Source organism: Brienomyrus brachyistius, chromosome 1 (assembly GCF_023856365.1).
Source record: "Brienomyrus brachyistius isolate T26 chromosome 1, BBRACH_0.4, whole genome shotgun sequence".
NCBI classification, from domain to species: domain Eukaryota; kingdom Metazoa; phylum Chordata; class Actinopteri; order Osteoglossiformes; family Mormyridae; genus Brienomyrus; species Brienomyrus brachyistius.
This window is the reverse complement of record NC_064533.1, coordinates 43,977,709-44,003,609: the sequence shown is the minus strand read 5'-3', so window position 1 is coordinate 44,003,609 and position 25,901 is coordinate 43,977,709. Positions and strand designations below refer to the sequence as shown.

General features: G+C 49.0%; 1 protein-coding gene and 1 long non-coding RNA gene across 2 annotated transcripts in view; one reads left to right on the top strand and one right to left on the bottom strand.

The window, feature by feature from the left end:
• The window catches only part of LOC125734272 (uncharacterized), a 56,439-nt gene extending 32,964 nt beyond the window's left edge, over positions 1-23,475 (bottom strand). Inside the window, exon 1 of the long non-coding RNA XR_007393596.1 lies at positions 23,319-23,475. This is a non-coding gene — a long non-coding RNA (uncharacterized LOC125734272). The remainder of the gene's footprint in view (positions 1-23,318) is intronic.
• A 73-nt stretch (positions 23,476-23,548) lies between these two features.
• LOC125734192 (peripheral plasma membrane protein CASK-like) overlaps positions 23,549-25,901 on the top strand; it is an 85,815-nt gene continuing 83,462 nt past the window's right edge. The window contains 1 exon segment of the mRNA XM_049006105.1: positions 23,549-24,289. Coding sequence (XP_048862062.1) covers positions 24,231-24,289 — 59 coding nt within the window. The 5' untranslated portion in view covers positions 23,549-24,230.

Genomic DNA, 25,901 nt, shown 5'->3' with positions numbered 1-25,901 from the left:
TCCACTTTTTTGCTGTGAAAACAAGACTGGATTCACAGTAGCTCTCATAACTTATCAAAGTTGCACAAAAGTAAACAGGCAGGTAAACAGGGATTTAGGGGGAAAAAGGTGGTGCTCTTCCTGGAGAAACGGAGAGCACTTCCTGGTAGCAGAACACAGACTGCTGCTTATCAAGCTGAGATTCCTCCACTCCATGTATGGGGGTGCTTGGGGCCAAACTTTGTTATTAACTTTCAGAAAAATGTTGGAACTTCAACTCTGACTTCTACTCTTTAGATAGAGTAGCTGAACTCGGGCCATCACCCCTACAGCAGTGGTGTGAGACGATATCAACCCCCACCTGAAGACAAACCAATAAAGGGAACCAGACTTTGACCTTTGACCCGTGCTCAAACTGTAAGATACCTACTGAGAAAAGCTCTTCGTTCGCCATCAATGACCTCTGCTTGCAGAGATATAACAGCTATACCCATAAGCAATAAGACAAACTCCACATCAGCCAAATCAATAAAGAAGGAATTGGTCTGTTTTCGCAATGAAACCTTAAATGCCACTTCCCCAAACACTGATACACTTCTTCACCCCTTAAAGCCCCCCCAAACACGGATACACTGCTGAACCCCTCAACTAGTTGACTGAAAGAGAACCTTGGTCTGGATTTGTACTTTCTGCACCTGAACTTTCCACCTCTGTGAGCCAGTAATGAAATCCATCATCAGGCATTTGTTGGAGGCTTTTATAAAGTCGTACTTATTAACACAAATTAACTGCCTGTGGCCAAGCAGCGGCGGAGCTTTGAAGTTGTCCAGCTTTACTTTTGGTGTCCAAAAGCATGTTCAGTGAGTAAAATTAAATTTGTCAAGCATGTTGGGGCATTGGGTCTGGGGAGAGAGCTACAAAATTTATAGTGAAAAAACACTGGACTTTATGTGGTGGATTTAAAAGTTGTTTCAAAGTTACTATATAAGACTGAGGATGGTGGAACCTCACACATTGTCCAAGAGACACATACAAAAATCATAAATTCTTTGATAAGTAAGTAAGTAAAATTTATTCATAAAGCACATTCAAAACTCAGTTTTCACTGACCAAAGTGCTGTACAATAATAATAATTAATAAACAACAAATTGAAAAATCAAATAAAAAGAGAAATAGTAAAATTACAAAAGTGATACATTCCATCCTTAAAATAATAAATGGTCTGTTCCATCCCTAAAACTCCACCATTAAGGGTCTCTTTCATTTTCATTCTGTTTCAAGTCATTTGTTGCAGTTATAAGACAACAAATGTTATAAAATAATCTCTGAAAAGGTACGTTTTGGTTTGTCACGAGCTGGATCCATTTGATGGTAGTACATGATGTTTGGAAAATTAATTTGCTTCAGATAATTGTGAGGAAATCAGGCAGGGGGGGTTGCATAACCAGATTAGCTATAATTTATTCTCAGATTATGATAGGACGTTTCTCAGCAATGGATTTGAATTGCTCTACAAATCAGAGATAATTACTTTTTATTCACTACAATAAGTGTCACATGGGTCAGAAATAGTTAAGAGAGGAGACCTGGGAAGGTGTTGATATAATAGAGATGAGAAATTTGCAAGTTAGGCTGAATTATTTAGTGGCTCCATTAAATGGAATTGAGAGGCTTGTGGCTGTCAGGATGGGGCTGACAGAAAGCCAGTCCCCACGTTACCCTTTGCTGCAGCCCCAAGGTGCCAGCATGCCTGGGGGGTCAAAGGGATAAGAGAGAAAGACTGAGAGAGAAGGTGAGCAGGCCGGGTTGGCGGAGGGAAGCGTGTGTGCTGATGCGAGCTGGGATGGCCGGTAATGTGACGGCGAAGGCGTGTGCATGTGTGTGTGCATGTGTGTGTATGTGTGTGCGTGCATCTGTTTGCATGTGTGTATGTGTGTGTGTATATGTGTGTGTGTGCATCTGTGTGCATGTGTGTGTATGTGTGTGCATCTGTGTGTGTGTGCATCTGTGTGTATGTGCGTGTGTATGTGTGTGTGTATATGTGTGTGCATCTGTGTATGTGTGCATCTGTGTGTGCGTGTGTATGTGTGTGTGTATATGTGTGTATGTGTGTGTGTATATGTGTGTGTGTGCATCTGTGTATGTGTGCATCTGTGCGTATGTGCATCTGTGTGTATGTGTGTGTGTATATGTGTGTGTGTGCATCTGTGTGTGTGTGCATCTGTGTGTATGTGCGTGTGTATGTGTCTCGCTTTTTCCGTAGTTGAGTTTGAAGGGGTGGCTGTAAATGATGTTTCCGAAAAGCACCTTTTTATAAACACACATTCAGTGACACTGTCTCAACCCCATAATAAACGTCAGTGTAACTAAACATCTACAAGTGGCTGAGATGCCGTAACCCCCTCCAGCCTCCAGGGGGCACCTCTGCCCGCTTGCCTCTAACATACTACACCACTGACTTCAAAGGCTCTTTTTCTAATTGAAATAATGGCTGATAATAGCCTTGACATTTTTATTTTTACTGAGGCAGGACTTCAGACCATAAAAAATCCCATTAAGAGTTCCAGGGCCAGGCTTTATTTCTCCTTACATTCATTTAAGGTTATTTTTTTGCCTTCAGCACTAGGTTGCCTTGTGTTACAAGAGTTCCTGAATTTTTCTGTGACGTTTCAGCTTCCCAGTCTTAAAGGGGCCATGGCCTAATTTTATATTCTGTTTTTCCCTGTAATTAATTCCTTTCATTTGCTTAAATCCTGTCCGTTGCCTCTATCCTGCACTCGTTGCCGTCGTAGAGCTGATTAAAATTAAAACAGCCACTACAAGCTAAAGACGTATCACACAAGCTTTGGAAGAAACACCTTGCATGCAATCCCCAGTAAAAGCCAAGGCATTACCTTCAAATTAGTGTTGGGGAGCCTGGGTGCACTGGGAGTCACTGGGTGTGACAGTTCACCCTGTACATCAGCTTCTAATTCCATAGTGCAGGTATTATTAGGCTTGAATGTTCATTTACCTGGAGCTGCAGGAATAAATCAGCAGCTAACAGGAAGTGACCTCCTCCGCTGCCTCAGACCAGCCTTGCATTTTTTTCAAGCCCATTAAAATAAATTTCAAGCAGAGCCAAGCGCCAGAGTCGCCCTCTTCTTAAACTCCACTGACACAAGCGCCAGAGTCGCCCTCTTCTTAAACTCCACTGACACAAGCGCCAGAGTCGCCCTCTTCTTAAACTCCACTGGCACAAGCGCCAGAGTCGACCTCTTCTTAAACTCCACTGACACAAGCGCCAGAGTCGCCCTCTTCTTAAACTCCACTGACACAAGCGCCAGAGTCCCCCTCTTCTTAAACTCCACTAGCACAAGCGCCAGAGTCGCCCTCTTCTTAAACTCCACTAGCACAAGTGCCAGAGTCGCCCTCTTCTTAAACTCCACTAGCACAAGCGCCAGAGTCGCCCTCTTCTTAAACTCCACTGGCACAAGCGTCAGAGTCGCCCTCTTCTTAAACTCCACTGACACAAACGCTAGAGTCGCGCTCTTCTTAAACTCCACTGGCACAAGCGCCAGAGTCGCCCTCTTCTTAAACTCCACTGACACAAGCGCCAGAGTCGCCCTCTTCTTAAACTCCACTGACACAAGCGCCAGAGTCCCCCTCTTCTTAAACTCCACTAGCACAAGCGCCAGAGTTGCCCTCTTCTTAAACTCCACTGGCACAAGCGTCAGAGTCGCCCTCTTCTTAAACTCCACTGACACAAACGCTAGAGTCGCGCTCTTCTTAACCTCCACTGACACAAGCGCCAGAGTCCCCCTCTTCTTAAACTCCACTGGCACAAGCGCCAGAGTCACCGTCTTCTTAAACTTCACTGGCACAAGCGCCAGAGTCGCCGTCTTCTTAAACTCCACTGGCACAAGCTGCAGAGTCGCTCTCTTCTTAAACTCCACTGGCACAAGCGTCAGAGTCGCCCTCTTCTTAAACTCCACTGACACAAATGCTAGAGTTGCGCTCTTCTTAACCTCCACTGACACAAGTGCCAGAGTCCCCCTCTTTTTGAACTCCACTGGCACTCACCACTTCAGTCTGCCTTTGTATATTTGCAGACCTTCAAAAGATTGTTCAGCTTACTTATTTACTGTACCTGTGTTAATCCAAAAGATGAACGAGGTGTACCTGCTTGGTCCTAGAAGTCACCTGCTCCTACCAGCCTGCAGTTCAGGCAACTTGACGTCCTGGTTTTTCCTCTGTATCGTGGTTATTCCCTCTATATCCTGGTTATTCCTTGTATGTCCGGGTTATTCCCTCTGTATCCTGGTTACTCCCTCTGTATCCTGGTTACTCCATGCCATAGAATAAGGATGAAATCCTTTTAAATTTGTAGTTAACTATTAACTATATTGTCATCGTGTCCCAGGAAAAAACAGTGTGTTATTTCCCGGAGTTTAAAACGAGAACCTTAACGCACTTTGTAAAGCATCAAAGGGGATCGATGTGGCTCATTAAGCGGGGCTTCTCACTCCTGGAGAGGCGACCCTTACCAAGGCATTACGCTTCCGGTCAGCGACAGACCAGCCTGCTTTGTGAGCGCTTTACCTCTTTATTGGGAGGGGTATCAGCAGCACTGGGGAGCTCAGGCGATCCGAGCCGGCATCGCCCTCCCACTGACACTGACTCGCGGCCCCGCCTTCCCAACCACACGACAATCTAAGCTGCCACATGCACCTGAATGAGGCATGTTCCCTCCCCAACCCCCCGGCTGTCTGTCTGCCTCTCAATCAGTTCATCTATCCACCCGTCAAGGTAACTGCATTTCTGTACAGCTTTGAAAAAATAGCCCTTTGTGTGTTGGGGGGGCGGGGGGCGGCTTAGTGTCTTCAGCGTGGGTCTGTGTGCGACGACACAAAGGCACCACAAGGACTAACCTTGGCAGTGGTCTGGGCACAGGAAGGGTGTATCCAGAGAGAGTACGCCGAAGAGAGTCAGCAGCCTTTACGGAAAGAACTCCTCATTTTCTACTTAAATTTACTTCTTGTCAAATGGGCCTCTCATCCATCCATCCATCCATCCATTTTCTATGCCCACTTACATTTGTGCCTTAAAGGTGGGCAAAGGTAGGACAACTGCAAGGGCCCCTGACTGACAGGAACCCTAAACATGCTGTTGCTGCAAGCAAGGAGTAAGTCATTTTACACAGAGTAATTTTATCAAAGCACTTTTGAACAGTTTCTACATCCATGGCTTTTCTGTTCCACCTGAGAAATGAAAAGGAACAAACCACCCTCCCTCCTTCAGACAGGCTTGGTTGCAAAGCCGGAACATAACAAATAAAATTTGATTGGGGTTGAGTGTCTCCGTCTTGGCAGGAATGAGGCAGGTTTGTAAACCACAGCGACTGGAGAGGCAGTGAGAGGTGGAGCCCATGAGTAAAAACCACAACGGCGTGCGGCGGAAACCTCGCGTTACAGCGCATCGCTGGGAACATCTGCAGCCTGCCGAGCGATGAAATTCAAAGGTTTTGTTGGCTATAATCTTGGGCTAATCCATTTGTGTGTGCAAACAGGCAGCACAGCATAAGGTGCGAGAACACAGAGGGGAAATGCCCCCTCAGCAGGGATGACTTGGGGATGGGAAATGCTCTGTCCTATCAGGGGATGTGGAGAGGGGCCCCCAGGCAGCGAGGAGAGAGGATTTATCCAGGTTAAAAGGGCAGAAAACAGTCACAACGTGCACATCACTTATACACATTACAGGGAACAAGGGGCAGGCGGAATTAATGAGTACGCCAACCTCCCACACACACACACGCACATACACAACAGGACCCAGTATAGCCTTGACAGTGACCATGCGCAGTGTGTCCCGGTGGATTATAGAGAACAGATCGCAGTGCTTGACCCCTATAGCGGGGATAGGCTTCCTGACATTCATCATTTTGTACGGCAAACACCACCTTCCGGGAGGGGGGGCACACAAGATCTTTCCACACCCACAGGCGTGGAAACCAACACACACACACACACACACACACACACATAAACACATACACATGCGCAGTGAGAGGCAGTGCACTCAGGCTCACAACTGCTGCCCTTTTGCACAGGTACCCTCCTCACTGTACTCACTGCTCGCAGCACAACTGTCAGAAGTGGCAGGCCCACATTCACGACGCGTTACAGGGGAACAGGTACATATCAAAATAAAATATATTATATAAATCTGTTAATCACATGAGTTCCTCACCACTTCTCTGGGAATGAGAATACAGGCTAAGGGGGAAGCGGGGGCGCTGTAATTTATTACCGGGGACGCGCCCAGGGTTGTGCGCAGTGGAGAGAGCCATTTGTATTGATTAAGAGCTAATGCAGTGACGGTGGCATAAGTGCGGATCTGCAGGGCACCTGTGCACAGAGTCTGGGACACAGATGGGGCCGGGGGCCACTAATGCAGTGCCAGTGGGATGGGTGCGGATCCGCAGGGCACCAGTGCGCAGAGCTGTGCACACAGACGGGGCCGGGGGCCGCTAATGCAGTGCCGGTGGGATGGGTGCCGATCCGCAGGGCACCTGTGCGCAGAGCCGTGTACACAGATGGGGCCGGGGGGCACTTTCATACAGACAAATGTGTGCCTATTTCCCTTCTGAAGACGGTAACCCAATAAACCCAAACTGCAATAAGAGCCAGGCTCCCGCCAGGATATTGTCTTTGCTGCGAGCCAGTTAATTTGTCTAAGACTGGGGGCTGGGGTGTGTTGGGGGAGGGCATTATCATAGTTTAAATGAAGCTCCCGGGAAGACATGTGGGCGGCCTACGTTTATACGTCATGCAGCACAGAGGGAAACCCGAGGTCGGCAGGGTCGCGTAACAGCGTCTTTTGGTGACACCCTACTGTAAAAGTCCCTTCCATGCTGGGGGTCCACATTAAAAAGTGAGACCTAACGCCCTGCAAACCACGATTCCCACACTTCTCTTACTCTGCTGGTTAATCCTCCTTTTGTTAATTGCCATGATCAGCTGTGCTTCTCTCATGCCAAACTTTGTTGATGCTGCCAGTGGTAAAGAAAACCTCTACTGTCAGAAAGTAGCATATTCCTGCTCCCCCCCCCCCCCCTCCCAGCAAGGAAATGGCACGTGTAGGTTTTTCCTGCTCACAAAAGCAGACACCTTTGATCCCTGGTGAGATGAGGAAGGCCAAACGAGTGGATTTCTCAAACTTCTGACGTGATTTAAAGTACAGCTTGTCTTCTGGGTCGCCGAGGGAGATGGGAATGTCACGGCAGGTGCTGATCCTCCGTACGCTGAGCATCCGCAGAAGGATCTCCCCCCGTGGTTGCTAGGCTGTGGACAGATGTTCCTCTACAACATGTGTAGGTTTCCTCCATTTGGGTTCTTAGAAAGAGACTGCGCATGCCCAGGCTTTTGAGTGCCCAGGTGTGAGCGTGCCCAAGCAAGAGCGTGCCACAGGTGGGCATGTGCCCAGGCAGGAGTGTGCCACAGGCGGGCGTGTGCCCAGGTTTGAGCGTGCCCAGGCAGGAGTGTGCCACAGGCAGGCGTGTGCCCAGGCGGGAGCATGCCCTGGCAGATGTGTGCCCAGGCAGGAGCGTGCCCAGGCTGGTTTGTGCCCAGCAGGAGTGTACCACAGGCAGTCACATGACCAGCAGCATCTCTCACAGGAGCTCCACCATGCTGTGACATCACACAGCTGGCGGCTGTTTGACAGTGATGGCACCTCACTCGATGACAGGTCAGTGATTAGGGTTGGCAGGGATGTGCTGTAAAGGGATGGTTCCCCGGCTTCATTTAGCTTCCCTTTCCAGTGCTGAGAAGATCAGCATGGTGTTCAGCTCTAACACCCTTGGGGCCACAAAACTGAAGGCATTTATGGGCAGTCCACAAGTTCTGGGGGTGGACACCATTAAAAGTATTACCATGACGGATCACTAAAATGAACAATAAAATTATAATTTCAGTGACAGATCTCCCATAGCAGCAGAAGCAATGCAGAGCCAAGCAGCATTAAATTAATAGTCATCAGCTACTTTCAAACCTTTGACTGAGCCGAACCCATGAGTCTCAGTAGATGACAAACCGCATTGATTGTTTAAACGTGAGCATCCTAACGGTGACACACCTCTGCTCTCCAGGGGTGCCAGAATGAGTGGGCGGAGCCAGAATGAGTGGGCGGGGTCAGGATGACTGGGCAGAGCCAGAATGACTGGGCAGCCAGAATGAGTGGGCGGGGTCAGGATGACTGGGCAGAGCCAGAATGAGTGGGCAGGGATGGGATGACTGGGCGGAGCCAGAATGACTGGGTAGTCCCAGAATGAGTGGGCGGGGTCAGGATGACTGGGCGGAGCCAGAATGAGTGGGCGGGCTCAGGATAAATGGGTGGGGACAAAATGAATGGGCAGGGCCTGAGTTGAGGACTATGCTTTGCTGGTGGAACTGGGATCCAGCACAAAGATCTCTAAGCCTCTGGTGTCTCAAAGTCCATGTTTAAAGTGCTATGACTGTGTCACACTGAGGCAGGCAGTGACATTCACTCTGTCTTTTATACTAAATATGCTGATTTGGCACCGTTGGCATGTTAGCATGCTACACTGCTCTGTCTTTTGATCTTGTGAGAAAAGCCTCAGCACTGACAAGATCATCCTCTTCAGGAATTACTGGTTATTAACACTTTTACCACAAGGGGGCAGCACACCTCTCAAGACATCACTTAAGCCTGACTGCAGGGGAGCAAGAAGCAGAAAGGGCTGTTACTACAGGCAGTGTATATCAGGGCGTGTTTCATAAATCTTTCTCAAGTGAGATTTGATTAAAAGTGTGATACAGCTGAGCAAGGTTAAGTGCTCAAAAAAAGATTGCTTCAAGCTGTACTTCATAGCTCTGCTAATCATTTATTATATTCTTACACAAGATTGTAAGAAATCAGCCACGTTTACCACACTCACTGAATCTTGGAATTTGATTATATATAAATATTCAGTGGCGCTTTAAGATACATACAAACAAATCATTTAAGCATACAGACCTGAGCATAGTCCCTAATTGATGGTGAGTCCTAACTGGGCCACCGCATACCGCTTTGTATTCTGGGAAATCGGAGCACCTTTCCTGCTGCCAGTTGCTGTTTACCAGGAGCATTTTATTATGTGGCCAGAAATGGCTGAACCCCCCCAGCCCCCCCATAATGGGCAGCTGCTGACAGCAATGGGACCCCCCGAGCGACGGAGAGGGAGACCCACTATAAAACCTGACAAAAAAACAGAATAGAGGTAGGAAGAGAGGAAGACCTCGCCATCTCAGTGTGAACTGGGAAAGGATTATTCCCGATTTCACTACACAGTCATACCTCGGCTCACAAACTTAATTAAGCGACTCGAAAAGTTTGCGATCTGAATCAATTTTTCCCATTTAAAATTGTGTAAATACAAATAATTTGTTAAAACCTCAGAAACACTGAATTTTAAAATTTTTGTAAGTTTTTCTGTGACCAAGAATATAGACTTAAATTAAAAAAACAAAAAAGGGAAAGAGGGAACAAACGCTTACGGAAGGCGGACACAACTGAGCTTACGCTTGTTGGCGGGCTGGTCGCTCGATAGATGCAAAAACGCGGAAAAATACCACCAAACATCCCCCCCAAAAAACTAAACGATTAACATTAAAAGCCTGAGTGACAGTCAAACACAAAACAGTAATTTCGAAAATGTGATTTTTTTTTATTCTACTGTACATTATTTTCTAACATCTGGTTCGTTTACAGAATTACAGAGATTTAAAGAGTGAGAAGCACATTGATCTTATGCTTTCCAGAGATCATCTTATTCCCAAGCTACTCTGGGTCCTTGTCTGCCACCCCAGTTGCATAGCCAACCTTATGCAGGAGCTAAAGTGAAGACACAGTGAGCGTTTGGTGCGTGTCAAAGCTATGCAGTGCGGCCACAGCGTCAGCACTGCACCGGAGATGTCCACCCCATCAGGCTGTAATTATGAAGTCCTCCGAGGCTGGGTGTTTTGAAAGCATCCTTCCAGCAGGACAGATCAGTTCATTAGCAGCTGCTCTACCATGTGCCCAGGGCGTCCGAGGAAAGAGAGTCAAGGGCAGATTAAATTGTCCATATCAAAAAAAAGATGGGAACTCATGGCAGCCAAATTGGGGTGTGGGAGGGTCATTTCGTACACGATTTTCCTGGGTGATTCCGGCTGATACTTCAAAGGCACTCAAATGCATTGTTACAGTACGTGAGAGATCCAAGAATAAAGAATCACGAGAAACGACCTACGTTTATGCCGCTATTAGGGCGCTAAAAGTTTGAGCTGAGCCAGTCGACAGCTACAAACACGGTCTTCTAAGGTTCCGTTTGGGTTAATATTTGTTTGACTGACAGCAGCCATCTCTTACAACCCGGGCCTGGCCTAGTGATGCTTCTCCAGTGGTTTGGTTCTGATTACAGTGCAATTCTAAATAGGCAAGTGAGTCTCTGGTGCCCTTTCAGCACATGCTGCTTGAGAAGCTACATCAGATTCCACTGAGACTCCATCCAGTTTGGGGCGGTGGCCTCAGATCAATGGCGAGACATATGTGGCACCATTCCGGATAGGTTCCAGAACACAATGTGCAGTCAGCCGGTCGCCGAATGTAATGGCACGTTGGTCATTGGCAGTAGGTGATAATCCCACCCCGTGGGTCCTCTTTCTGCTGAAAACCTACTACTGCAACTTCTCTAAGCAGCAGTGACATCAGTGGGTATTTGAGTGAGATGCACTCTGCATGAATCAGCATTTATATCAAGACTTTGCAGGCAGGATATTGGGAGGGGGCAGCCATGAGGCATCCTGCGGGGAGTCCCCGGTGCTGAAGCGGAGAGTGCCTTTCCTTGGGGGGACTATTTACCTGCGTGTGGAACCGCATCAAGGAATGACTCACCACTACAAACACCCCCACAAGGGACATTTCATCTAAATACATCTGGATTGTTTTTCTACTCAAATTTGCGAGTGACGATAAGATATTCCTGATGCCACAACCTGGCGAAACAGTGAAACAGAGGCAGTAAGATGGTAGCCTACCTGCAAGGGTGGTTGGAGACACAACACTTGACAACAGTCGGGGCCGAGTGACATAACACATCATATGGCTGTTTCGGTAGATTCAGGTAAAAAAACACAAATCAACCGCAGTTTGCAGCTTTTGTTCTGAAGGAAGATATAATCTGCATAAAGTGTAAATTGTTCCCTTGAGTCCCCCCCCCCCAGTTTAAAGAATAAAGATTTGATTATACCATCTTTTAACTAAATAACACAGGCTATTTTCAAGCAATATTGCACGCTCCGTTAATGTCATGTCTGGTCTTAGCCGCCTACACAGATCAGGTCCAGCAGCTTCCCAAGTATGTTTCAGGTTTGTTACATTGGGAGTTAAATATAAATCTTATTCACACTTGTGAATATGAGGCTGCTCTCTATCACACGCTTCAGCTGGTCAAGCCCACCAGCACAACACAGCTAGAGAGGGTCTTGCTTTATTGTTCCCAGAATCCTCTTGGGTTTCATCTTCATGTAACTCATACACTGCAGGAAAGTGTCACGTCGACACTTCTGCAGGCAGCACACTGGCTGACTGCTCGCTCAAAATGAGCCGGCTGAACATCCCGTAGATGTCATCAGAAGGCAGGGCTTGTCCCTCAGTGAGACGTGGGCAATAACAGTGACCCAGCAGGCTCCCACAACATCCACCGCTTGGCCAAAACAAATGTCAGGTTTTCTCAGAAACAAAATTCGCTGGAACCGCCTTCTCAACCACAGAAAGCAGCATCACTGACTCCTCTCAAACCTGTCCTGTGCGGCTCGACCGCTACAATGCAATTTAAACAATATCAGAAGACACAGACAATTCCATTTTCATTTTTTCAAAACGTTTCTAAAAAGTATTCCCACCCATGCACCCATCCATCCATCCATCCATCCATCCATCCATCCATCCATCCATCCATCCATCCATCTTCTAACTGCTTGACCTGGGTTACGGGGCCTGGGGCCTGACCCAGGCAGCACAGGATAAGGTGGGATACCAGTTCATTGCAGGAGTGAAAAAAATACATTCCTGACTTTCCAGACATGGAAATGAAACATGTGCAGGACGCCCACAAATCAAGTCTAACCGAACACATTACCTCCCATAATGCACAGGGATTCACAGTCGCCCTGGGAAGAATAATTAGATTGTGCTTTAAAAACAAAGTTCTTCCTGCTTTTTTCTCCAGAGGAAACAATCCTCTTCAGTTCTGCTACAATTATTAAGTCTTTTGTTCAGCCCAGAGCAAAATCTACCTAAACAATGTTACCGAGAAGCAATGGCAAATTCAATTATGCAAAATTATGCTCCTTTAAATCATTTCATTCAGACTAAGCCTCATGTAAAAAAAAATGAAATAGATTGTTCATGTGAGAAACAGTTTTGCCCCTTCGAGCAGCAAAACAGCCCTGAGAAATATACTGTATAAGGTGAGAGGTATTTGCTGTGCTGGACTGCAGCATTCGACTCTGCTGTGTCGCTGGTGTACAGCGTCGGCCCGCTTCCGGCTGATAGACACACATGACCAGCGGCTGGGCTGGGAACAGATGGCCTTTGTCATCTGGCTAAGCTGTCTGGGAGCAGTTACAGGTGAGCGACTTCCTCCCAACCCTTCTTACCTTACAAACCAGAGGCCATCAGCTGGCAATGCGGGCCGGGGGTGGGGGGGACGCACTGTAAAAGGCACCCCAATAGTATTCTGGTAATGTCCGGGTCACTAACCCTAACCCTAACCTAACCCCGTCACAAAAACCCACCGACATCGACAAAACGATAAATGACTTGCAAATGAGTTTAGCAGCCAAAACAAGAAAATGCTGCCTAACATATTAAGAAAAATATATATATAAAAAAGCAACTTATTTTTTCTAAAATCATACATTAAAGAAATCATGCTGAAATAACCCAGGAACAGGAACTCGGGTTGAACCCAAAAAAGACACCAAGAGTTTTGGTGAAGGCAAGTCCTTCAGAGATACCTTGGTCTGCACCCCCTTGTGACTCAGCATGGCTCAGCCAGACGTCCACGTGCGGTCTAACAGCTCCGGGAACGCGCCGCGGGCGGGTTGGCATTTTCCGTGACAGGTATGGAGGCCAGAAGAGCTGCAGACACCAGGCTGAAATGTTACACGTTACTGTGGGCCCATTAAGCCAAATGTCCGGCCTCACTTTCACATCAGTGTGCTTCACTGACACCTTGATTCACAGCGGCTGGACGCTTTGCTAGTCCAGGTTGGGGGGTTTCTCAGGGCTAGCTGAGCAGGCTCCCTTTCTGGGTAGGCATCAGTAGCTGCAGGCTTAGGAAAGTCTACAGTGTCAACCACCAGCTTAGTTCCTGAAAGCTCATCAATGAGGCGTCTGATCAATGGGATGGGTTCCTAGCCAGGCTGAAGTAGACTTGGGAGTTACATTCAGCTAGTCAGGTCTGCAGCATCTATCAGAGCGTCAGGTGAATGCTGCTGTGGAATGTGTGGACACCCAACCTCTACCTGAACATTTAAGCAGAGTTAAGGCAGGATTTCCATCCATCGACACGCTGATCCTGGCTAATTCCCTGAAGGATGAACACAGCACCACCGGCTGCACGAAATGAGGTAACGCTGTGGTTGGGCACAGATGTGCTGCTACAAGTAGCAGAGGTTTATTCATAATCACCTGACTGGTGGAGCCTAATTTTGAATGGGCACACCATGTGGGTGGGGGGGGGGAGGGCATCATGCCTCCATGAGCGTCCGTGTAGGATGTGTCAGGTTGTGTTCAGATCTGAAGCGGAGTACACACATGCTCGGGGGCCTTGCAAAACTACTGTAAGCAGTGCGGGGGCCTTGTCACTGTACACTGGAACAGCAGAACATACTGTAACATCACTAACTCAAGGCTATGACACCTAGCAGGAGCTGTGCTTCTGACAGAAATGCAGCCCACCTCATCACTCCATCCATCTTCATCAGTGCCACTGCATCCAACGTGACTCAAGCGCCCATTAATCAATCACATTTACGCAGGTAAAACTGATGCTTGGTTTCATCCGACTTGGCAACAAAAGTAATCAAATTATTATTAGGAGAGTGGATAGCTGTCATTTCAACAGTCCCAGATGTGAATCCAGCCCCACACCAGTGTCCGGACAGTGCGCGCGTGCTTCCTTTGCGGTGTCCGGACAGTGCGCGCGTGCTTCCTTCGCGGTGTCCGGACAGTGCGCGCGTGCTTCCTTCGCGGTGTCCGGACAGTGCGCGCGTGCTTCCTTCGCAGTGTCCGGACACTGCATGCATGTTTCCTTTGTACACTGCTTTTTCAATGAAATCTGTGACTGTAAACTGTGTGAAATGTTGGGCTGGGCAATACAGCAAAACATTCTATAGTGATAAGTTTTTAAAATATTACTTGACATTGATAAGTATCACCCCTCCTGGAGCCAAGACCTTATCGTGGTGGAGGGGTTTGCGTGTTCCAATGATCCCAGGAGCTACATTGCCTGGGGCTTTATGCCCCTGGTAGGGTCATCCAAGGCAAACGGGTCCTGGGTGAGGAACCAGACAAAGTGCGGCTCAAAAGACCCCTTATGATGTACAAAAACATGGACACACGTTTTCCCTCGCCCGGACGCGGGTCACCGGGGCCCCCTCCTGGAGCCAGGCCTGGGGGTGGGGCTCGATGGCGAGCACCTGGTGGCCAGGCCTGCACCCATGGGGCCTGGTCGCGCACAGCCCGAAGAAGGCACGTGGGTCCCCCCTCCAATGGGCTCACCACCTGTAGGAGGGGCCAAAGGGGTCGGGTACAGTGTGAGTTGGGCAGTGGCCGAAGGCGGGGACCTTGGCGGTCTGATCCTCGGCTGCAGAAGCTAGCTCTAGGGACATGGAATGTGACCTCTCTGGTGGGGAAGTGCCTGAGCTGGTGCGCGAGGCTGTAAGGTTCCGACTAGATGTAGTCGGGCTCACCTCGACGCACGGCTTAGGCTCTGGAACCAGTCTTCTCAAAGGGGGTTGGACCCTCTTCCACTCTGGAGTTGCTCATGGGGAGAGGAGCCGAGCAGGCGTGGGCATACTTATTGCCCCTTGGCTGGGCGACTTCAATGCTCACGTGGGCAATGACAGTGAGACCTGGAGGGGCGTGATTGGGAGGAATGGCCCCCCCAATCTGAACCCGAGTGGTGTTTTGTTATTGGACTTCTGTGCTCGTCACGGATTATCCATAATGAACACCATGTTCAAGCATAAGGGTGTCCATATGTGCACTTAGCACCAGGACACCCTAGGCCGCAGTTCGATGATCGACTTTGTGGTCGTGTCATCGGACTTGCGGCCGCATGTATTGGACACTCGGGTGAGGAGAGGGGCGGAGCTGTCAACTGATCACCACCTGGTGGTGGGTTGGCTCCGCTGGTGCGGGAGGAAACCGGTCAGACCTGGCAGACCCAAGCGTATAGTGCGGGTCTGTTGGGAACGCCTGCTGGAATCCCCTGTCAGGAGGAGCTTCAACTCCAACCTCGGGCAGAACTTCGCTCATGTCCCGGGGGAGGCGGGGGACATTGAGTCCGAATGGGCCATGTTCCGTGTCTCCATTGTTGAAGCGGCTGACCGGAGCTGTGGCCGTAAGGTGGCCAGTGCCTGTCGTGGCGGCAATCCCCAAACCCGCTGGTGAGGGATGCTGTCAAGCTGAAGAAGGAGTCCTATCAGGCCTTTTTGGCCTGTGGGACTCCGGAGGCAGCTGATAGGTACCGGCTGGCCAAGCGGAACGCGGCTTCAGCAATCGCTGAGGCAAAAACTCGGGTATGGGAGGAGTTTGGCAAGGCTATGGAGAACGACTTCCGGACGGCTTTGAGGAGATTCTGGTCCACCATCCGGCGTCTCAGGGCGGGAAAGCAGTGCAGCATCAACACTGTTTATAGTGGGGATGGTGCACTGCTGACTTCAGCTCGGGACGTTGTGGGTCGGTGGAAGGAATACTTTGAAGACCTCCTCAATCCCACCAACACGCCTTCCAATGAGGAAGCAGAGTCTGGGGACTTAGGGGTGGACTCACCTATCTCTGGGGCAGAGGTCGCTGAGGTGATTAAAAAACTCCTCGGTGGCCGGGCCCCGGGGGTGGATGAGATCTGCCCGGAGTTCCTAAAGGCTCTGGATGTTGCGGGGCTGTCTTGGTTGACACGCATCTGCAGCATTGCGTGGACATCGGGGGTGGTGCCTCTGGATTGGCAGACCGGGGTGGTGGTCCCCCTCTTCAAGAAAGGGGACTGGAGGGTGTGTTCCAACTATAGGGGGATCACACTACTCAGCCTCCCTGGTAAGGTCTATTCGGGGGTGCTAGAGAGGAGGGTCCGTCGGATAGTCGAACCTCGGATTCAGGAGGAGCAGTGTGGTTTTCGCCCTGGCTGTGGAACAGTGGGCCAGCTCTATACTCTCGGCAGGGTCCTGGTGGGTGCATGGGAGTTTGCTAACCAGTCTACATGTGTTTTGTGGACCTGGAGAGGGAATTCGACCGCGTCCCTCGGGGAGTCCTGTGGGGAGTGCTCCGGAAGTATGGGGTGCCGGGCTGCCTTATAAGGGCTGTTCGGTCCCTGTACGACTGGTGCCAAAGCTTGGTCCGCATTGTCAGCAGTAAGTCGGACTCGTTCCCGGTGAGGGTTGGACTCCGCCAGGGCTGCCCTTTGTCACCGATTCTGTTCATAACTTTTATGGACAGAATTTCTAGGTGCAGCCAGGGCGTTGAGGGTGTCCGGTCTGGTGACCTCAGGATCAGGTCTCTGCTTTTTGCAGACGATGTGGTTCTGTTGGCCTCATCGGACCGTGACCTTCGGCTCTCACTGGAGCAGTTCACAGCCGAGTGTGAAGCGGTTGGGATGAAAATCAGCACCTCCAAATCCGAGATCATGGTCCTCAGCCAGAAAAGGGTGGAGTGCTCTCTCCGGGTCGGGGAGGGGGTCCTTCCCCAAGTGGAGGAGTTTAAGTATCTCGGGGTCTTGTTCAAGAGTGAGGGAAGGATGGAGCGGGAGATCGACAGGCGGATCGGTGCGGCGTCAGCAGTGATGCGGACGCTGCATCGGTCTGTCATGGTAAAGAAGGAGCTGAGCCAAAAGGCAAAGTCGATCTACGTTCTGACCCTCACCTATGGTCATGAGCTATGGGTAGTGACCGAAAGAACGAGATCGCGAGTGCAAGTGGCCGAAATGAGTTTTCTCCGCAGGATGGCTGAACTATCCCTTAGAGATAGGGTGAGGAGCTCAGTCATTCGGGAGGGACTCAGAGTAGAGCCGCTGCTCCTCCGCATTGAGAGGAGCCAGATGAGGTGGCTTGGGCATCTAATTAGGATGCCTCCTGGACGCCTCCCTGGTGAGGTGTTCCGAGCATGTCCCACTGGGAGGAGGCCCCGGGGAAGACCCAGGACACGCTGGAGGGACTATGTCTCTCGGCTGGCCTGGGAACGCCTCGGGATCCCCCCAGAAGAGCTGGATGAAGTGGCTGGGGAGAGGGAAGTCTGGGCCTCCCTACTGAGACTGCTGCCCCCGCGACCCGACCTCGCACTAAGCGGGAGATGATGGATGGATGGATGGATGGATGATAAGTATCACTAGACTAATTCTTTTTTTCTAGGCCCCATTTTTGTTTCAGATTCCCTTAGGATTCCCCTTAAGCAGACTCATAGCATGAAAAATTGTCAGAAATTGAATGGACTGCACACTTAAATCTAATTCTAATAAATAACTTTTTTCATAGAGCGTAACGCCACACAACTAGTGCTGTTTGCTGGCGGGCTTTCTCTGCGACAGCGTCGCTGCTCGTTCTGGTATCGTAAACACTTGCATTCTCTATCTTCCACCAGACGGTAACACTTCAGGTGCTGAAGGAGGTTCACAGTAGGCTTAGATGGTCTCTATTTTTTCCAAATGTCATACCTTCCAGATATTATACTGTCCTACGCATTATTTTCAAAAGAAATGCTGGTCTGGTATTTCGAACATCGTGGTGATAAAATTCAGGTATTACAGACTGTATAACTATATCGCAAACATAGCATTACTATACTCTACTATCATTATAATGTTCAACTTCACTTATCCCAGCCCACAATAACACACCACAACAAGCTGCTCTGCTCCCCAGCGGCAGCATCTGCCCCGAACTTCACAGGAGGATCACGGGACCAAAAAAACCAAACAGCTACAGTGGCTGTTAATTCAGCTTCAATTAATTACCTGAGCAGGCGCCAGAGAATGAGCTGTTCGGATGTTAGCTGTGGAATGTGAACGGCCCAAATTGGAAGTCATTGAACCATTTCCGCATCGGGCTCGTATGGACAACAGAGATGGGGCGAGACAGGAACACTGCGATTTCGCAGGGAATTCAACAATGGAAATATCGAACCAGTCTCATTCTCTCAGCACTGCTGTGTACGGTGCAGCCTGCCGTTAAGCCATATTGAATTTCCATTTATTCCTCTCCTCATTGTTGTTGTTGTTACGTCTTTATTGATGGTAATTGCTAACGACAGACTGCGTGGCCCTTTGAGCCATGTAAGTAACATCACACCAGGGTCCCAAAAATCCCCTAATAATTCTAAGCTACTCCTTTTTTAAAAACCTTAAACCGGTGGTTCTCGAACTGTATGGTGTGTCACTGTCTGTGAATTTTATTGTTTCGAAAGGTGGGTTAAGATTTGGACAATGTTATGTAGCGAGTGCTGAGACAAAAACGTTGAGAACACTTCCTTAATTAAACAATTCAAATGCTAGCATGTAATTATCCATAGTCATGGGGTGTCTCTCAGTATGCATACTTGACTGTACTTGTGTTCTCTTACATCATTACATCTTACATCATCTTCCACTGCTGAAGACCAGTTCCAATGCTCAAGAACAGAAGTACAGAGGACAGCAAAAATCCCCAGATGTCATCCCTGCCCCAAATATCAAGGCTACATCGGTTGCATCCTCGCCAAATGAGAACCTATGATTTCCAGTGTCCCAAGTTCATTCTTGGGTGGCAAGTTAGCAAGACCGCTCTTGCCAGGAACACAAGCATCCTGGTATCGAGAAACACCTACATACTGCTAAAAAGCAAAGGTCAAAGGGCAAAGGTCAAGGCCCTGTATGAAAATGTGAGCAGCTCCGCATCATTATCAAAAAATAAAAAGCCTGCTTACAGACAAATCCTGCTTAGGTCCCCCTGTCAGACTGAAGGAGGATTAATAATATTTGCAGGAGCTGTGCCCACAAATGATGACATCCTGTGACATGCTGAGTGTTTGGGAATAACCTGAAGCCATTAATCGGAGGCATGTGCAGATCGCACAGTGGACAGGGAACACAGAACTGTACGCCGCCAAAATGCTTCCTAACTGTAGCACTGGGCGGGATCTGGCTGTGCTGTCAGTCACTGGCCGGTTTAGCTCACTTCTCACTGGCCGCATGTGATTGATGTCATACGGCCGTGTGGCTTACGGCTCCCGTCAGTGGGCTCGCGGTGCGCTTTCAAGCACGCACACACACACACACACACACACACACATACACACACACACACACACACACACACACACACACACACACCATGTCAGGCGGCCAGCATCACAGAGTGGAGACCAGAAAAATCCTGACGGAGAACAACTCCCACCACTGCGTCCATCTGGACTTACCCGGAGTGAACGTATTTTGGATTCACTACAGCCTTAGATGTTCCTTTTTTTTGGGGGGGGGGGCAGCAATAGCCTACCTCGTCTGAGACACCCATGAATCACTCAGTAGTGGATGCCCTACTTCCACACATCTACACCAAATCCACAGGCCACTCTGACTACCACACTTTCTCTAGAAATAATACAGTCTGGGTACACAAGACATGTGAAGTTGCTTTGTTCTCGGTTCTCCATTTTTTTCAAGACCTCAATAAGTTTAATAAGAAGTCTTCTACTCAGTCAGCATAATTTAATGTTACTTAAACATGGTCATGACATAGAATTAAAGCTATAATTTATCCACATGATTCAGGGGAGATAGATAGTACAGTGACCTCATGATGTGAAGATGGCTGCTTCGAATCCAAGGGAGATTCCTTGGATGGGGGCTTCACCTGAAGCATTCCTGTGGATCTGGCGGCTCTGTTACTGGGGAGAGACTCAAAACTGCTTCAACCGGACGTGTGAGCAAAGCACTGAAATGCAAAGACTTTAACAGCCAGGGATCTTCACATGGGCTCCGTCTGTCACAAAATAAGCCCGTGAAGGACAACATCATGCAAAGTCTGAAATTTTATAGGGTTGGGGACGTTGTTTTGTGTTTACAGGGTTTTTTGTTTTCAGGTAGTGAACTTGGCTGAATATAAGGTAAACTATAAATATACATGCTGGACTAGTTAAAAAACCCAAGGAATTACTTTTACTCTAAAGACTAAACTAGAAGATTTGAAATGATGATTATTGATGCTGCTGATTTGAATCATGGTAGGATGACATCAAATTTGATGTTTAGCAGTTTCATTTATCTGAATGCTGCCAGTTCTTGGCTGCAAATTTCAGACACACAGAAATGCTGAAGATGAATGGGTCCAGGTCTTTCACACATGATGGATGAACTGGTATCATCTCAGCTAAAAGAAGAATCAAATGCAACGAGACCTGAAAACAACCTTAAATCTCTATGAAACAAAACTGCAGTCCTTCGGGGATACTGGCCACTGAGCCATTTCAGTGATGTTCATTCTGCAACTGGAAACAAAATGCAGAACACTGCAGTTTCAGGCATATAATAAACATGAAATTAATTAACTTTGGGGAGTTTTGGCTGCAAATTATTTTGCTTTTGTAGTCTTTTATTTATTGCATTTTTGGAGTTCATTCCAGGAACCTTCTGTTAATTACTAAATATATAAAATCTGCTTGAGACATCGGACCATTGCAGAAGCATGGATTCTCTCTTCTGTTTTATCACTGGTCCTGATAGTAAGAAACAGTGACTGACAGCATTAATTCAAGTACCCCCCTCCACAGGCACTTCTGAAACACCAGTACTGGACCAGCTCACTTACATCCTCTGGATTATCTGGACAGAGGGTGTCTCCGTTGGTAATGACACCATAGTGGTAAAGCTCTGTCCTTTACTTATTCATGATGGTGGCTTCTTCATTGATCCCAGCTGTCTGCGTTGCTGTTTTTGCTGAGTGATCTGGACCTGAAAGCACTCAGTGCTCAGAAACCCAGGGTGGGCAGGAATACTGTTCACTGGCAATCGCTGCACCGTTTAACCCAGTGTGTCCCAACCCGGTCTGAAGCGATCCACAGACGGTCCATGTTTTTGCTCCCTCCCAGACAGTCCACATACTGGGAGTTGGGAGGGAGCAAAAATGTGGACCGTCTGCGGATCCCCAAGGACCGGATTGGGAAATATAGCTCTTAGCCCATTGAAGTAACTAATGGAAGGGGGCTACACCACTGAAGGCGGCCACATCACTGAGGGGGGCTACACCACTGAGGAGGGCTACACCACTGAGGAGGGCTACACCACTGAGGAGGGCTACACCACTGAAGGGGGCAACATCACTGAGGAGCGCTACACCACTGAGGAGGGCTACACCACTGAGGAGGGCTACACCACTGAAGGCGGCTACACCACTGAGGAGGGCTACACCACTGAGGGGGGCTACATAACCTGTATAAATAAATAATCATAATAATGGAAAGCAAACACGACAACTGAGATTATGGCAAACTTAAGGATCTGAGCTTAATTATAAAAGATTAAGGATCTGAGCTTAATTATAAAAGAGATAAATATTTCACATGCTTCTAAAGTGTGTTTGCTAAACCTGCAGCCAGATCAGCAATAACAAAGAAAGGTAAAAAAAAAAAATGTGGCAGTTTTTTTGACCAAAAACAAGAAAGCATCTCAATTCAATTATTGAACAAAGTTACCCTTTGAGATCTCATGGCTGGCATTAAAAAAAAACATTCACACGCAAGATAAGTATGTAAATTAATGTTGAAAAACATATATGGGCCGAATGGCCTCCTCTCGTTTGTAAATTCCTTATTTTCTCATGGTCTTATATGACATTGTTCCTATTGCTGAGTTTTAAATCACTAGCTGATTGAACCCAGGGGAGATTGTTCTGGTGACAAGTGTTTAGGCGCATAAGCCAGTCGATTATTGGGTTTCTCATTCAAATACTACAAAGAGCTTTAAAAAAGCGACTCAGCACTGACCAGCTCTTTTTCCTGGTTTGGCATATAGTCACATGCTGCCGCTACCCATTTAAGACACTCATAGTTTGGACGTCTAAGGCCAGCAGTCAGCATCTAGGAGCAGGCCGCTTCTGAGCTGCTTCTGAGGCTTCTGCTTTACAGGTGATATCAGCTCAAGGTCTGGAAACCCTCGACTCATTATCCTTTGTCCAGGCAGCTGTCTTCCTGTCACCGTAGGAGCAGAACATGCCTGAACACTGAAGCAATCCACACCTGATCTGCATTTAATTCCTTTGTAGTGCAGACAAATTTCAGAATAACTTCCCCGACAGCAGCGAAACCCCCAGAAATCAATGCCAGGCATCTCATTTAAGAAATCAATGAAATGGGATATAGCTGCATGTGAAAGCAGATCGTTTGGGATGAGCTGCGGTCAGGACACTACTGCTGACATAGAGACCTCACAACCAAATTCTCCTAGTGCCTGAAGCTTCACATTTGGATTCCATTCGAGACTACTGGACGTCAGGGGCACCATAAAGGGGAGGTGTGTGTGTGTGTGTGTGTGTGTGTGTGTGTGGGGTGGGGGGGGGGGGGGGGGTAGGATGATTCCAGGCGCCCTGAAAAGCTTGGATAAATATCTGGATTGGTCTGGATTTTGGCCTTTTCATTTCTGGACTTTTGGATGTTCATTTCCATAATAATTGACAAAGACTCATTATATTTCGTTATTTTTACCATTAGTAATCAATCAACTTTGGACCAATCATTCTCACCCAAGCCACATTCACAGAGCTTTCAAGATGTTCTGCATGTGATGAGCACAGGGCCCAAGTACCTGAGGGGTCCAGCGTGGTTCGAGAGGGGTTGCCCCCCCGCCCGTCTTCTATACCATACATGTAAATTGGTGTCTCCAATTGAAAACATCACGCCAGCCAGCTGACCGAAGTTGGCGACCCTGTACACCCCGGCCGTCCCCACATCGCTCCGTAACCTCGGTCTCTCTCATGCCGTGCAGCCGATTAAAAATAAACCTTCGGAGAGGCAAAGCGCTGACGTCAGCCGGCGGGGTGGTGTGGTCAGGGCAGACGCCCATTCATACCTGCGATTGGTGCGGCGCCGAGCTGCCTTAACCGGGGACGTTAGGAAACTGGTCCCCCGGAATAATAGCCGGTGCGACCGCAGTCGTCATTTTGGCTCAAGCGGCCGTATTGCGTATTGCGGCGGTCCGGGGCTCTGGCTCAGCGTTTGTAAACCATTATGGCGTCGAATAAGCCAGTTTCATAACCTTAGGAGGGAGGAGTCTGCCGTTCCTGGGAGCTGGGGCTGGGACAGCAGACTGACGGGCGAGGGGAGGCTTAGAAACTGGATCAGCCGCGATCTGGAGACGGAATAGCTGCGGAGATCCATCTTTAAATAGTGGCCGTGGCTGTTTGGTGGTGGGCGTCTGGAGAGACGAACATGGGCGCATTTTGAGGAGGGATCCAGCGATCCGATCTGTGTCTGCTGTCACCTATAACTAGGAGGATAAAGCGGCGTTGGATGAAAGTGGCTGCCGCAAAACGTTACATCAGACTCCCTTCAGTTACTATTGTTACCATCGCCGTGTAACCAGTCAGCGGTTCGGCTACAGACAGGCATCGCGGGTGCACCGGTGCCGACAGTGATCCAGAGGCTGGGACTGCACAGGGCATAATTACAGGCGGGGTGCGACCCAAACGCTGGACCCCCGGACCGAGGGGAGCCGGGAGACTAGCGGAAGGTGGGGCCGTGCGGAGCCCGAGAAGCGGCCCGATCGCGGGTTCATCGCCGGGGCAGTTTTTTTGAGGAATCAAACGGGAGACATTTCTATTTAATTTTATTTTTTACCCGCCCATTGGATTTTGCAAAGCTCTCACAAGGACTGCTTCGTTACCCCCCTCTCCCCCGTTCCCCAAGAGTGGCTCTTTGTTTAATTGAGAAAATAGCGTTTGGACGGGTTTTCGGGGGGATAATCTCCCCATCCTTGCTGACCATGGCCGACGACGACGTGCTGTTTGAAGATGTGTACGAGCTGTGCGAGGTGATCGGGAAGTAAGTGCCGTGTCGGGCTGCCGGGCTGAGCATGGCGGAGCTGGCGCGCTCTCTGGGCAGTAATAATAATAATAATAATAATAATAATAAACCTAAAATGACGCTTGACATGGGTTTATTTTGGGGGGTGCTGTTGCTGGGGGGCGGATCAGAGATTCAGTCTGTCGTTACCGATGTAGAAGCGCGTCTTTGTGAACCTGGTGTCTTCTGCACATCTCAGACCCTCGATGCATGTAGCCCGTTGCATGGCCACAACAAGCCGCATCATTTCGGGACCATTTCGGCTGGCGGTAGCTGGTGACGACCGCGTTTCTTCGTCAAATAGGAAAACCGAGGGGGAAATATTTGCATATGAACATATGGGAAACACCCCTGTCATATGAGGCCGGGGTGGCGGCAGTCTTTCCCCGATATTGCTGCATTCAGGCAGCCCCTGGGAGCGCACGCACGCCTCTGTGTACTGAGGCTTGGAAACGGCTGCTTCGTCTAACTTTACCGGACACCGGATTCACGGTTTAAGGCCCTTAGCACAACTAATTGCTAGTAACCACAGTTATCATACCGAGCGTGGCCGCAAGTTGAATAGTGTATGCGTGTTTTTGTTAAATATTTTCTAATGGTTAGCGCCAAGGTAATCGAAGCGCCGGGCGGTTTCCTTACTTGTATCCCGGGGGTGTAAGAATTTTATCACACGGGGGGTGCGGTCTGTGTTGTCTCTCCATTGAGGATGCAGAGGGAGCGCCTTGCCTCCGACGCCCCTGTTCGCCGTCGCCCACCCTCCCCAGGTGACTGACGGTAACCCGGGGTTACAAGGAGGGGCGGTGCTCCGCAAGTCACAGCCAGTCCTCATAGGGTGCAACCTACCGCCCAAGATTGTCCCAGTGCGGAGCCTGCAGTTACCCGCCCAGTAGTGTATGAGTGCACAACCTGCAGTTATCGCCCAGCAGTATCTCAATGCACAGCCTGCAGTTACCGCCCTGCAGTGTCCCAGTGCACGGCCCGCAGTTACCGCCCAGCAGTGTCCCAGTGCACGGCCCGCAGTTACCACCCAGCAGTGTCCCAGTGCATGGCCCACAGTTACCGCCCAGCAGTGTCCCAGTGCACGACCCGCAGTAAACCACCAGCAGTGTCCCAGTGCATCACCCTGAGTTACCACCCAGCAGTGTCCCAGTGCACAACCTGCAGTTACCACCCAGCAGTGTCCCAATGCACATTTCAGTTACCGCATAGCAATGTCCTTGTGCACAGCTCGCAGTTACCATAAAGCAGTATCCCAGTGCACAACCCGTAGTTATCGCCCAGCATTGTCCCAAATCACAGCCTGCAGTTACTGTCCAGCAATGTACCAGTGCACAGCCTTTATTTACCACCCAACAGTGTCCTAATGCAGAGTCTGCAGTTACTGCCCAGCAGAGTCCCAGTGCACAGCCCGCAGTTATTGCCCAGCAGTGTCCCAGTGTACAGTCTTCAGAGGCCGTCCAGCATCGACCCAATGCACAGCCTGCAGTTAATTCATTCTCGGTTGCATTCTGTTCTTGGGGGTCAAACCTTTGTCTCAAAGCACAAGCACTCTGAGGGTGCAGGGTTGGCGGGAGAGCTCAAGTTAGAGATC